Below are 14,317 nucleotides of genomic sequence, written 5' to 3'. Positions count from 1 at the left end.
GCCGTCAGCAGGCGGGAGCGGCAGAGCGGGCACGTGGCCGGCGGCGTCGCGAGCCACCGGTCGAGGCAGGCGCGGTGGAACACGTGCCGGCACCGCAGCTCCCGCACCTCGTCGCCCTCCTCCACGCCGCTCAGGCAGACCGCGCACTCCACCGCCGCGCCCCCGCGGTGCCGCGACACGCGCAGCTCGTGGTCCGGCTGCTCCGGCGCCGCCCTCCTGCCGCACTTCCGCGCGTGCACGGACGGCGAACTCGCCGGCCACGCGTAGTGCGCGCGCGCCAGCGCGCCCAGCCCGCGCGACGCGGCCCGGACGGCCATCGCCACGAGCAGCGCGGCCACGGGCGGGAGCACGGCGGCCATCAGCAGCGCGCCCACGCTCGCCATGGCCTGGTCGATCTCGTCTGCTCTCCTCTCCTTGGTTGTTCACGCACGCACTGTACGTGTCGCCTCGTCGCTCTGCGCGTGCGTGCGGCAATGGCGAGAGCTAGCTAGGCTCGCGATATGCCGATATATGGAGATCAAGTAGGTAGCTAGGCCGAGGCCGCGCGTGCGGCACCGAGACATGGAGCGTCGATTTGACTTGGGTGACACGACGCCAGCATTCACTCCGGGCACCTCTCGTGGACAACGACGCCAGCCCAAAGGGAAAAGATAATACTCTGCTCTATGTATTGGTCAGAGCTCGCGTGATCTTGAGTTTCAATGCAACTACTACTCTATGCAAGTGTCCAGGCCCCCACCTGTTCACAAGACCATTTTTCCCTTTGAAACTGTTAGATTATTTTGCCTTGTGGTGACTGGTGAGGGATTGATACACAGATCGTATTATCCGGAACAGTGGAGCTGCTCACAATCACGCACGCCAGATGCAACTTGCGTGTGGTACCTCTCAAACGCAAACGCAGGATGTAAATGCAGTCCAAGCATGTAACTTTCAATCAAAGAAACATCGACCTCCACTGGGCAATAAGTCGTGACAAATGGAAAGCTTACGGCACGCCTAGTCCGTGTGTGAGTGACAAGTGAACAAGGAGAAATTGACAAGAAAACGGACGACGGACACCAGACTACAGTCCAGAAGAAACTATAAATTAACGACTACCACAGTTCACAGCGCGCCAAGACCATGTGTACAGTAACAAATGGACAAGGATTAAGGGACGATAGGTACTCACATTATCATCTACAGTGGGGAAAGTGAAATGGTTATCAGTGTTTTCATGCAGTCGGTGTCAGATGCAAGCATTTTGCTTCACCAAAAGGTGTAATGTAACTCTCGCTTGGCCATGTAGATAGATACAGTGACAAGTGAACAAGACGAAATCGAAAACCGAAGAAAGGGACGATCCATTCACGGTGTCCTCGCCACATCACAGATTCATACTACAGAAACTTAAGTAGGCGCGGCAAGGCCATCACAGGTTGTGATGCACGCATCGCTTTACAAAAGATACAGCAAACTTCGGTTGCATTGCAAAACAAACCACATTATCTTTTTTTCGAACCATGCAGGGGTCCTGCACGGGTTGGAAAAAAAGATACTGCGATAAAAGCATATGAACACGTCCTATGCGGCGCAGGCCATCTATATCTGCCCATAATAACAGTATAAAAGCTATATATGTCCCAAGAGCTTTTCTTTCTTTGTGCAAAGTTTCACTCCATGCCGAACTGCTTCATCGTTCTGGGGCTGCAGATGAAGTCGAGCGGCGGCTTGTAGACGTTGTCCTGTAGGATCGAGATCTGCCCCTCCTTGACAAGGATGTCTTCTTCGAGGGACTCGATCTTCTTCTTTAGAGACGCGACCTCGTTCTGCATCATGCTGGTGGTTTTGCGGAGCTGCTTCGCTTCCTGCCACGAGAGGTCCCTTTCATCGGTCACGATTTTCAGCTCTCCTCTGAGCGCGCTTAGCTCCTTGGCAGATTCTTGGAAATCCTGCTGGATCTGGTCGATGGACTCGTCTTTCTTCGAACCCTGTTAAGTGCAAAAGAATATGTAAACAAAAAATACACAGGCTGCACATGCTCAAGGTCTTCAACATCCATCAGTAATACATAAGATATTTTCCAAATCCACCTTTTACCACTGGTTTGCTAGGGAATATAGGGATGGGATGTTACCTGAAGCTCCAAATGTTTAGCCTTGTGGGTGATGCAGGATAGTTCATCTTGGACTCTCTGGACCTCATTCCTCATGACAACTTGGATACGAAGCAAAGATGCCACATCTGACCGCAGCTGTTCAATGTCAAGTTCCTTTGACAAAAGTGCCTCCTTCAGTACTCTATTCAGAAGAGCCTCTTCTTTCAGCTTGAATTCAAAATTAACCTACATTAAGAACAAACAACAGGAAAATTGGATTGATAATACTGAAATATTTTGAGCTTTCATAAAAGTTTTTTTTACCTTGAAGTTTTCATAAAAGTTAAAGCAGCTTCTGATTTGGCTCATCTCACTAGAGATATCATATTTTAAAACTGAAGTCATGGTTTCCTAACAAAAACATTCTGAAGAGTTGCTCGACAAAAACATTATAAAGACATGTGACTCTCAAAATCAATCCATGGTTCTTGTTTTATCCAGACAGAGAAAAAAAATACAGCGGCACAATTAAACATAAGTTCTCAGGGATGCGTGCTTTCGTACCAGATATCATATATTTTGAGTTTTCGTAAAAGTTTAAGCAGCTTCTGGTTTGGCTCATCAAATTAGAGATATAATATAAAAAATCCTAAGCCACGGTTTCCTTGTAAAAACAATCTTAATAGTTGCTCAGAGAAAAACATTACAAAGACATGTAACTCTCAAAATCAAGCCATGGTTCTTATCCCAACAGAGAATGCAACATGGCAGCATAATTAAAATTAAGTTCTCATTGGATGTGTGCTTTCGTACCTCATCTGTCTCCTCCATGAGAGGACTACCTCCAACTGCAGCCTCACCAGATCTTTCTTTCAAATTCTGCTTTTCGGCAAGCACAGCACTGGTTGCCCGCAGGCTTCGTTTCAGATTCCCGATTCCTCCTTTGATGCTCTGGAGCTCCAGTGTGTAATCTAATGCATCAATATCGCTGTCATGTTCACTTTCATGCCTCCTGCATTTCACAAGGTCCAGCAATTTGGTGCAAAGTTGGTTACTCTTATCAAGTAACGACAAGCCTTGTGTCTGCAAGTTGTCCACTTTAGCCTGAAGCTCCTGGCCAAGACGAATTGAGGAAAAGCTTGATCCATTTTCAGTGCTTTGTAGACGATTTAAGAGTGCAATGTTCTCTTGCCTAAGAGATTCTACTTCAAGACGACAAGATTGAACTTCACCTCTCAACTTCTGCTCCACTCCTGACAATCTGATGAGTTCCATCTGCATCCTATTCTTCCTCTCACTGCTGGACCAAACAGATTCCTTATCCAATTCAGCACTGAATCCCTGTCTCAAGCCAGCAATTGTTTTTTCTTGTTCATTGCATATTGTCTGTAGCCTTGCAACCACTTGGTGCAATGCCTTGTTATCACCCTCCTTATCTTTCAAGAATCCCCTGATATGCTCCTTCTCCTCTGTGGCCTTAGAAAATTGAGCATGCAACTCTATTGAAGAATTGTGGAGATTGTTGTGCTCATTTTTCACTTTCTCTAGCTCATCAGTTAGTTCCATGTTTTGCTTTTCCAAACTTGCAACCTTATCAGATGCATCAACTTTGTATGCTTCAAGAGAAGTGAGTTCTCTCTGAAATGAGACATTTTTCTCAGCAAGTTCTCTCACCCGTTCACGCAGTCTCTCTTCTTCAGATTGAAATCTCAACAGCCTGGCTGACCAATCGTTTGACCTTCTGTCAATCTCTCTCTCCAAAGTACTCTGTACTTCAGTCTTCTCCTTCTCCAGCCTTCGAGTTCTGATCTCAAGTTCTTTCACTGATTGTTTGTACTTCTCTTTGGCATTAAACCTTTCTTCAAGGCGTGCCTTAATCTGTGAAGACAATTCATCTGCTAGCTGTTTCCTGTCTTCAGTCAAACACTGAATCAACTGGAACATTTCATTTGAGCTTAATCGCTTATATCTGGACATGTTAAGCTGATGATTGTCTCCAGAAGGAATTATAAACCTCTCTTCAATTTCTTTTGCCCTTTGAAGCAACTTATCATCAGTTTCTTGCCCTTCTGGGGCGAAATCCAAGTCATGATCATGAAAATATTGGGGGGCATCATGGATAACTTTTGAAGGTTGCATATCTTGGAAATCCTCATAGATATCTTCAACAGATGGAATGCTTTCTGATCTGTAATCTTCTAAATGTGGAAACCTCCCAAAATCATCCAGAACACTTGCATGGTTTTTACTTCCATAGGCATCCTTCGCATCCACATTTGGGTAGGTCTCAACGTTCTCTTTCATTGATTTTTGCAAAGATGGCATTGTATAATGGGGTCGAGGCGGACGTCTTGAATTCGAAACCACAGATCTAGTGGGAGAGTTCTGCCTCAGCTTCTCATTTTGGATGGCAGCCTCCTGCTCTCCATCAATGTATCGGTCTAGCACTTCATTCTTGTTCAATAAACTGCCTAGCCTCGTAGACCTGCATCGTAGGGCAACAGGAGAGGTAGGAGGGGAGTGCCCTGTTGAGCATGAATAGCATCTTGAACGAGGAGAATCAGTTTCCAGGACTGAACATGGTTTTGGAACCTTTACTGAGGATTCTCTTAAGACTGGATGCCTTTCTGGTGACCAGGCATAGTGACTGCAAGTCAATAATCAGAATGAGTTAGGTAGAACATTTCATCAGACAACTGATACAGTAGAACTGTTGTCGATACAATGGAGCTCAAACACAAGACAACTCCTTAACTATGAATTAAAGATTGAAAAAAAGGGGGCATGAGATTACATCAAGTACAAGCAATGGAGTGGTGAACGATGCCTAAAAGAAAGCTGCACGTGCACTGAAACTGAACATTTTGCAAGAAGGGCCTCTGCCAAACAAATAACTGAGCATTTATAGTAATACCTCATGAGCTAAAATGAGTAAACTTGACAGATGCACATAACAAACAATCGAACATATGCTGAGGAGTTTTTATTTGCCGTTTCTTCTCTTTACTAGCATGGATCAACAAGACCATGGGGTGTCAATAACAAATACTGGTCTGATCACGGTAAAACAGCCTAGATATATGGGATTACTATGTAATCAGACTCGTAACATTCCTCAAAAAAAGTTATGTAATCAGAACAACTTACTTGACATCTTCGGCCTGGTGAGGCACATCAGATTCGTCATAGAAAGAACCAGGGACATCGCCGGAGAAGCTAAAGCTCCGTTCCTTCAGGCCACTGTTGGCGGCGGCGGATGAGAACGACATGCACCTCCTGAGCTGCTTTGGATTGGCTGGCTCCTCGTTGCTCAGCCTTCCACGGCGGCTTCTCGACCTAGACATCCTTGCGCCGTGGTCATGGGACCTGGAGCTGGAGTTGCAACTACCCTCGCCTTCCTCCAGTGGCTTCTTACTCCTGTTCTTGCTCTTGCCGTCGTCGCCTGGCGTCCCATCGCCATTCCCGTCCTTCGGGGTGGGGGACCCGAAGAAAAAGAATCTTCGCATCGTTTACGGGACTGTTGTGATTTGAAAATTAAGTGTCCCACCAATGAGTCCCTGCATGGATCGGATCTTGCTCAGTAAAGAAGCAGACAGGAAAATAAATCTGACAGCAAGTTGACCTATACTGAAATAAAAACACTGGTTGATCCGCAAGCAAATTCTACAGAAGCCAGATGCTGCAGCAAATCAAAAATATATATATATCTACAGGAAGTGGACAAGAACAAATCAACAGGGGAGTTCAGAACCAGACACGAGAGGGTGATAATCTGCGAGAGATCTCTAACCGCAACAGAGTTCCAGGAACTACGCACACCAACCCTCATGCCATTGCCGGCTGCCGCATCTAGCGAGGTCGGGCCAGGAAATTGGTCGAACAGGTTACATACACACAGGACCAACAAAGCAAGAACCCAGAATTAAGAGCCTCCGAGCAGGGAAGCACCAAACCCAACCCGGAATTCAGGAACAGCCTCGCGAACCAACCAAGAAGGAGGCTGACCGGCAAGAAACGGGGCAGGCGGCGAGAGGGGGAGGGCGAGAGCGGAGGAGGACGCGCACCTGCAAGAAGGAACCGGAGGGAGGAGGGCGCTCTGCCTGCCTGCGGCGCCGGCGACGGTCGAGAAACCTCGGTGGGCGCGCTGATTGATCGCGCTCACTGATTGCTGCGATTCCGCAGCGGATTTGCAGAGGGAGCAGCGGAAAGGGGGGAGAGAATGATTGCGGACGGCAAAGCGGAGGCGAATCTCTTCCGTGATGGGAGAGTGAGGGTTTTGAAAATCGAACTGGGAAAGAGTGGGAGGAGACGAGTGTGGGAGCGGGTTTATCTGGGCCGTCGTCCTCTCGGTGGGCTGGGCCTCTTAATCTACCTCATGGGCTTCGTGTGGTCAAATGCGCGAGCTGGAGGATTCGATCCATGAGAGAGTGACTCCTACGGAAAATCCTATTTGACGCTAACTGCGACAAACTGTCGAGGGTTCACACAGGCGATCCCCCGAGCACCAGCATTGGGCCAGCCGACTATCCCATAGCGAGGCAGCCGGTTATGGGAGCCTTCCAGAAGGTTCCCTGAAACGGTTTTTGTATTTATACCGTTTAGTGGTTTTCTTTTGTGATTATTTTTTATTTTTCTTTTTTTGTTTTTATTTTTCATTTCTTTTTTCGGTTTCTTTTTCTCTGTCTCTTTTTTCATTTTTTTTGTTTTTGTTTTTTGTTCCTTTTTCAGGTGCATTCTTTTCTTGTTTGCCTTTTTTTAGAATCGCAAATTTTAAAAAATGTTTAACATCCTCCAAAATTGTTCACTTTTTACATTTTCTAGATTAAAATTTTATTGATGTTTTAAAAAATTGTTTGTGTTTTTCAAAAAGTTCAGAATTTGGAAATTTGTTCACGTTTTCCAAAAAGTTTGAAGTTTTCAAATTTTGTTCATGTTTTCCAAATATTGTTTGTGATTTCAATTTTTTCTCATGTTTTCAAAAATGTTCAGAGTTTCAAAAGAAATTCATGTTTACAAAAAATGTTCGTAAATATTTTGTTCTCATTTTTCAAAATTTGTTCGTGTTTTCAAAAAATGTTCGTCAATTCCAAAATTTGTTCACCTTGAACAAAATTGTTTGCATTCTCGAAAGTATTCAGAAGTTTGAAATTTGATCACATTTTCAAAAAAGGTCAAAGTATTAAAAAATTATCATGTTTCTCGAAAACTATTCGCAACTTTAATTTTTTTTCATATTTTCTTGAAAGTCAGAGTTTCAAATTTTGTTCATGATTTAAAAAGTTGTTCTCATTTTTTAAATTTCAAAATGTGTTCCGGAATTTTGAAGATTGTTCATGTTTTCAAAAAAAATCTCACAATATTGAAAAATGTTCACGTTTCAAAAACTATTTAGTTTTTTTAAATAAAAAACGTGTTTGAAGTTTCAAAAATCATTCAAATCTATGACTAGTTCTAGTTCTTGAAGCACCGCGCTACCATTAGTCATGAATTCTTGTTTGCTCCATTGGTATGCCGCTGTGCCTGGCAGCATAAGGTCATGTGTTTGACTCCTATCCACAACACTAATTTTTTGAATTTTGCATATTGCGGTCCTACTGTAGTGCTTCCCAGCCTGGGACCCGTCGGGTGTGTGTAGTCTAGGGTTTCTTCAAAGCTCGTTGGTCTTCTTCGGGCTTGTTTCGTCAGGCATGTCGGACACAGCTTCACGATCCAAGGTGTCGGCGAACTTTAGAGGTGTCGAAGATGATGGGGAAGCTAGGGCTGAAAGATGATGATCTGGATGATGTCATCTTTGGGGAAGAGGAGCTGCTAGCACCCGAGTCGATTCGTTGGATGGCTCTGTGTGGGGTTCATGTAGAAAAAACTTATAGTCAGTTTTGGTTCTACAAGACTATGAGGGCTGTGTGGGATCTTGCACAAGAAGGGGACATCAGGCCCTTGAAAGATAATCTATATACTCTTCCATTTTCATGTTTGAGTGACTAAAAAGAGTCATGGAATTATCAAGGGCATGTCGTGATCATTGCGCCATATGATGGCTACACCAATCCGTCGCAGATCATGTTGGACACTCTAGAACTATGGGTGCAAGTTCATGACTCTAGAACTATGTTTGGCGGCTTTGACTGGGAAAGTTGAGCTGGTGGTCTTTGTGGAACCTAAATCACATGACTTTGAAGGGAACTTTTATAGGGTGAGGATTAGGATTAACGTGTTCAAGCCCCTGAAAACGCCACGGCCATGGTGAAGGAAAATAAGCATCCGATTTTGGATTGGATGGATTGTCATAGAAAGAACAAGGAACACCACCGGAGAAAAAAAAGCTATGTTCCTTCAAGATATTGTTAGCAGCGGCGGATGAGAACGACATGCACCTCCTGCGCCGCTTCAGAATGGATGGATCATCATTGTTTATTCTTCCACGCCGGTTTCTTGATCTAGACATCTTTGCGCCGTGGTCATGGGACCTGGAGCTAGAATTGCAACTACCCTCACCTTCCTCTAATGCATTCTTACTTATGTTCTTGCTCTTGCCATCGTCACTTGTGTCCATCGCCATTCCCGTCTTTTGGTGCGGGGGACCTACAAGAACAAAATGGAGGAGGGTGATTTGCCTACGGCACCAACAACAGTTGAGAAAATCTTGGTCAGTGCGTTGATTGATCCCGATCACTAACTACTGTGATTTTGCAGCGGATTTGTAGAGGGAATAGGGAGCTGAAAGGGAGAGCATGATTACGACAAAGGGAAGGCGAATCCTAGAGAGTGGCGTCTTTGAATCAGACGGCAAAGGGCAATCCCTATTCGACACGACTTTGCTGAAGCTTGAACTCCTGACGCCCTAGTTTGGGCCGGCCCACAGTCACGAGGTTGTTTCATCACTTTTCTGTTTCTTTTTTCTTTTTCTATTTCTATTTTTATTCTTTTGTTTTCTTTTTATTTTTTATTTCTTTTTTCATGCATTATACAAAGTTCATTGTGTATCAATATATAAATATGTTCATTGTATATTTAGGGAAATGTTCACCCTATATTATGAAAATGTTCATTGTGTATCAATATATAAAATGTTCATTGTATATTTAGGGAAATGCTCACCCTATATTACGAAATTGTTCATTGTGTATTTGAAATTTTTTTAGTGTATATCACGAAAAAAATTCAATGTGTTTTTAAATTTTTGCTCAACATATTTTTAATGTGTATTTAAATATTATTCAGCCTATATCACAAAAATATTCATACTTTATTTTAAAAATCTTTCAGCATATATTAAAAAATGTGCAATATATATTTGGAAAAATTCATCGCATATAAAATTTCAATTAATGTTTAGAATTTCACGGTTTTCAAAAAATGTTTGTATTTTTAACAAAAAAATGCTCACATTTCCCCAAGAAATGTTGAAAAATTTGAAGAAAATAAAAGTGGACCAGCCGCTCAACTTAGTACTTTAAACTTCGTGCTCGCCATTAGCAAACCGCCGTCACCAGCTCGAGAGAGATAGAAGATCATGATTTTTTGTCTCGCTAAGTTGGGTTTATGGCCTGCGGTCTCACGGGCCGCGGTGCGCCTATAGATGGGCTGAATGTGCCATAAATACGAGCTGGATTAAGGCCCGCCCCGTCGCGTTGCGTCGCCGCGGTTTACTCCTCCGCGAAAATAATGGCGACACACGGCGCTCTCCTCTCCTCCGGCGACCGGCGATGCCTATAGGCTACGGCAATGGCGCCCAGCTGTGCCTCTATATATGCTCCCCCACACACACTCGCCCTCCTCGGCCAGCTCGCCCTCTTCCCCGTCCCGCCTCCTCTCCTCCATCGCCCGCGCCGCGCCGCGCTCGTGGCCTCGTGGGGCGGAGCCGCGGAAGTACCCGGGGAAGACCGCGCGGCGCGCAGCGAATCCGGCCGTGGTCCGATTGGCTGAGGTGATTTTACTTTCCCTCTGAAGTTCTCTCTCGGGTGGAATCGTTGGATTTGCGGGTGCGCTGGGTGGAGTGCAGAGCAACTCAGTAAACACTAGTGTCAGTTGGCTTCGTGAGATGCTACTGAGTAAATATTACTCAGCTCAGCTGCTGTCTAGCTTAGCACTGCATAGTTGTGTGGATTTTCGGTGATGAATGATGGGCCTTGATGCAAACTACAGCGCTATAGTTCTGCTTTCGCCTGTTGAATCCTACCATTTGGTACTGTTCTATGGTAATAAGTTCAATTCTAACAAATAGTATTACCTCTGTCCCAAATTACTTGTCTTAGATTTGTCTAGATACGGATGTATCTACTAGACAAGTAATTCCGAACGGAGGGAGCACAAGGTAGAGAATTCTGTCTTTTGCTTTCAATTCTAGCAGTTCAGTTAGGATGCCTTCAATTTGATTTATTTTCAGCCAAACGTGTGACACTGGTCAATCCGCTTTTACAGATGAAACAGACATAGGCGATATGTTTCACATGATGAAATTTTGGTTTCAGGATAAAGATCATTGAATGTACTGCACTTTTAGCGCTTTTAGGGGTGTCTTGTCACTTAGCTCTTTTAACTGTTGCAGCATCGAAGCGCGGTCTTCATCATCCAAACACTGCTACTTGCCACTGCCAACGACAGCCAGCGATCCTACAGTTAACCTCAGTGGATGTCTTTGACTTTGCATCCATGCCCTGGTAACCTCTGTGAAACTTTGTGCTCTGTTGGCTCTTCCTGCTCTTGCACTTGAACATGGGTGTGGCGTCTTCTATGATTGAAGACGACAAGGTCCTTGTGTTATGCCAGGAGAGGAAGCGTTTTGTTAGAGAGGCACTTGATGGAAGATGTGCGCTTGCATGTGCTCACCATGATTATATTGTGTCACTTAGAGATACGGGATCTCTTCTGAGAAATTGTTTTGAAGGAGAGAAGTCTCCTGCAGCTGCAAATAAGGAGGGTCATGTTGCAGATTCAGAAGATGGTTTCGACAATCCGTCCACTGAAACTGTGGCACAGGTGCACAAGAACCCCAATGATTTGCCTCAGATAGTGTAGCTTCAGAAAATATTGCTTCAGTAGACAGGCTCAAAGGCAAGAGGAGAATAATAGGTGTTATCACAAATGAAAATGATGAAATTCCTGCCACCCCCCTGGTTAATGTGGTCCCATCATCTGCGGCTGCTCGCACTATGGACTCCCAGAAACCTTATCCTGAAGTAAAGAATGTGGTGAAGGACTTATCTTCTTCGTTTATGAAAGAGGTTGAGATATTATTCTTTAGGGCATGTGATTCTGGGAAACAAGTTCCAATGATTCTGGAAGAAGATAAAATCCAGTTCCGCCCTCTACTACCTGAAGAAATAGGTTGGATATGTCAAGTAACGTACATTTGTGTTGCATGATCCATTTTTTCAGGCTCAATTTTTTTTTTTTGCTGCAGCACATGGATCAAAGGCATCAAAGTTTCTTGCGACATTTCTTGTTTGCTGCAGGGAGGAAGTTTCTATTCCCAAACGTAAGCTTTCTCTTTTGTAGTTGTTAGTATAACTTTCTTTCTACTATAAGTGTACAGCACTATCCTGCTTCTGTGTTAGAATATATTCAGCAGCATTTTCTGTGCATAACTGATTACCACTGCTATTCAAGTTATTTCCATCCTCTATATGTTTTAACTTCGTTTAATTTGTGCCTTGCTGTTGTTGTGGTTATTGTATTTTCCTTACTATTCTGCTGAGATCAGTTTCATATGCTAGATGCTCCCCAGGCAATTGACCTTGCTGTTATTTTTTCTTGTTTAGCATTTTATTTTCTGTTGCAAAATATCAGATGTGGTCTTTCTTACCGTGAAAAATAATTTGATCATGATGGTTTAATGCAGCTCCTCCTCAAGCTGAGATAAAGTACCTTACCTGGCATAGATCAGTGTCTTCACAGCTGTCGCCATCTAAGAATCCTCCTCGAACTATTCTTGTCGTCCATACATCGACGCTAGATAGGTTGTATGCATGGGAGACAAAGCTTTATGACGAAGTTAAGGTAATAGCCTGCTACTCAATGTGCACGCTTTGAATATTGGTGCATGTTCCCCGTTTCTGTTTGCCTGTAGCAGTCCCTCTTCCCCTTCCTTTTGAGCATAATGAAATATGTCTTGATTCTTATGACTTACTATTGTGAGTTGTGACTGCCTTTACTGGAACTCTCTACTGCATTTCGTGTACCAAATACTTGTTTATGGAGAACAACATTCTATTTGTCAATTTTTTGTTGTTGTAATTGTATAGGTTTTCCAGATGTCACTTAATTCTTTTTAGATAGTGTAAGAGACAATTGCACGCAACCAAAATTTATTAGTGTCCTGAAACGAAGAAGGTCGAAACTACTAAGCTTCCATATATGACTTGCAGTTACGCGGCCTGTTGCCGTTTGGTAACGCCAAGTGTGATTCTGCTTTCAGGCCAATAGCTCCATCTGCAGGAAGTATGATGAGAAATGTAAACAACTGAGAGACCAGGAGTCGCGAGGGAAAAAACTAATCATTACCGATTTTACCCCTGCTGCAGTAGAAGACTTGCATTCCAGAATCCCAGTGGCTATTCGAAAGATATACTTCATTTCGATGAACATAGAAGATCTAAGGGATAAAGAGCTTCAAGCCTTCAACCGCAGCTGGATGAGCTAATTGAGAGGTGTGTTTGTCCATTTCAATTTTTCATAGGAAAATTTGCACTGGGAGACCATGGCGGATTAGTATGCAGTGCATCATAATTTGCACTTGGTTGTGTGCTATCTGCCTTTTCCTGCAGTCTCACCATGATATGGGCAACCATGCTCCAGTGCCATCGGCATCAACACGGGATCATCAAGTCACTATCCAGCAGCTGCAAATTACAAATACCATTCGACTCCGACTCTCATTGCCAAACCGTAGCTCTCCTCTCCGCTGAGCTCGGAAAACTACGGTTAAACTTACAAAACTGGATCTCATCCCACAAGGCCTACCTGCGCAGCATAAACCTGTGGCTGCACAAGTGTATGAAACCTCTGAGGAAGAGGAAGAGCTCCAGGAAGCAAAACGCAGCCGCCGTCGACGTCTCGCTGGCGGAGTGCGCCGTCGCGCCCATGTTCGCCGCCGGCGAGACCTGGATGAAGCTGCTGGACGATCTGCCGACCGAGGACCTGGAAGAGGCCATCGAGTGTCTTGTTGCCGGTATAAGCCGCCTTCTGCCACGCCGTTTGGATCAACGCCTGGACGAGACGGTAAAAGATGGTGAAGCGGAGCAAGAGGTTCCTAGAGACGATGCCGCTGCCGATTTAAGATCGATCCTCGTGGTGTTCGTCGAGAAGCTTGAGGCATTTTCGGAAGTTTCAGTGCAGAAATACCTCGATCTGCAGAGAGGCGTCGGTGCGGCTAAAGACAGGCTTGTGAGAGAGGCTTGAAGCAGTGACTGCAGGTGTATAGTATCCCGGCTGGGTTAAACACTGCGACCTCATCCTTGTCGAGTTTCAAGTAAAAGTAAATAAATGGTTGTTCCTCGTGTAAAATCTGAACCTTGCTCGTTGTGACCAAAATCTGTAAAATGTGACCTTGCTAGCTGTGAGACAGCAGAGTTAGAAGGCAGCATGGTTTGAAATGCCGATGTGGATGTAAACATGCAATGGGCGTGATGTGATCCTGTAAATATAAATGCAACGGGTGGAGAATGGCGTTTTGAAGGTCGAGCTTCATGGAGCCCTTTATTTTTGAAAAATTCAAATTTGAACTTTTATGTTTCAAAAAATTCTAAAAAAATATATATGTGTATGTAAGGATGTAACCCACATATGTGTAAAAATTCATGATGAAATACCTTGAGTTGCGACCTGTACAAAACAGACAAATTCATGGCCTGTGAGGATGAATAGTATCATGTGTTAGCCTCAAATTTGTTGTTTTTACACAGCCCTCATTTCAACGTTTTTTCCCCTGAAAGTTTACACACATGTGTATTATGCCTTCATGTATACCTGTGTTTTTTTAGATTTTTTTGAATCATAAAAATATGAAATTTGGTTTTTGAATTTGAAGGCCTCATTGGAGCTCGGTCACCAAAAGGGATTTCCGCAATGGGTGTTGCTATGTTTGTCTACCAGAGTAGAAAGTCGGCACAAATGCTGTGCAAGTGCAGTGCAGTGCAGTGCGATCTTATCTTGTTGGAGATGGCGTGGCACACAGTGCCGGATCCGTCAGATGGGGCAGGCTGAAAGGTTCAACCCGTTGACATTTGACACAGTTGA

General features: G+C 44.3%; 2 protein-coding genes across 2 annotated transcripts; one reads left to right on the top strand and one right to left on the bottom strand.

Moving 5' to 3' along the window:
• Positions 1–1,325: 1,325 nt before the first annotated feature.
• Positions 1,326–6,363, bottom strand: LOC123187428 (paramyosin). Its single transcript, XM_044599297.1, has 5 exons — positions 6,145–6,363; positions 5,228–5,637; positions 2,894–4,727; positions 2,120–2,326; positions 1,326–1,973 (listed from the first exon to the last, which is right to left on the bottom strand). Exons 2-5 carry the CDS (start codon positions 5,584–5,586, stop codon positions 1,656–1,658), a joined length of 2,718 nt encoding a protein of 905 aa, XP_044455232.1. The 5' UTR covers positions 5,587–5,637; positions 6,145–6,363; the 3' UTR covers positions 1,326–1,655.
• A 3,362-nt stretch (positions 6,364–9,725) lies between these two features.
• LOC123184684 (protein ALTERED PHOSPHATE STARVATION RESPONSE 1-like) lies at positions 9,726–13,739 on the top strand. The gene is made up of 6 exons (XM_044596767.1): positions 9,726–10,007; positions 10,629–11,407; positions 11,484–11,558; positions 11,922–12,079; positions 12,498–12,729; positions 12,847–13,739. The coding sequence occupies exons 2-5, from the start codon at positions 11,233–11,235 to the stop codon at positions 12,720–12,722; spliced, it is 633 nt and encodes a 210-aa protein (XP_044452702.1). The 5' UTR covers positions 9,726–10,007; positions 10,629–11,232; the 3' UTR covers positions 12,723–12,729; positions 12,847–13,739.
• The last annotated feature ends 578 nt before the right edge of the window (positions 13,740–14,317 follow it).

Source organism: Triticum aestivum, chromosome 2A (genome assembly GCF_018294505.1).
Source record: "Triticum aestivum cultivar Chinese Spring chromosome 2A, IWGSC CS RefSeq v2.1, whole genome shotgun sequence".
NCBI classification, from domain to species: Eukaryota; Viridiplantae; Streptophyta; class Magnoliopsida; order Poales; family Poaceae; genus Triticum; species Triticum aestivum.
Note: the sequence above shows the minus strand (reverse complement) of the source record. Positions and strands in the feature narration are given on the sequence as shown.

Bases quoted from the DNA above. Each gene is read 5' to 3' on its own strand.
- LOC123187428 (XM_044599297.1), bottom strand. From the start codon at position 5,586: ATGCGAAGATTCTTTTTCTTCGGGTCCCCCACCCCGAAGGACGGGAAT. The intron at 4,728-5,227 runs GTAAGTTGTTCT...ATTGACTTGCAG, and splicing joins CACCAGGCCGAAGATGTCAA to TCACTATGCCTGGTCACCAG. The intron at 2,327-2,893 runs GTACGAAAGCAC...TTCTTAATGTAG, and splicing joins TCATGGAGGAGACAGATGAG to GTTAATTTTGAATTCAAGCT.
- LOC123184684 (XM_044596767.1), top strand. From the start codon at position 11,233: ATGGACTCCCAGAAACCTTATCCTGAAGTAAAGAATGTGGTGAAGGAC. The intron at 11,408-11,483 runs GTTGGATATGTC...TTTTTGCTGCAG, and splicing joins TCTACTACCTGAAGAAATAG to CACATGGATCAAAGGCATCA. The intron at 11,559-11,921 runs GTAAGCTTTCTC...GGTTTAATGCAG, and splicing joins GGAAGTTTCTATTCCCAAAC to CTCCTCCTCAAGCTGAGATA.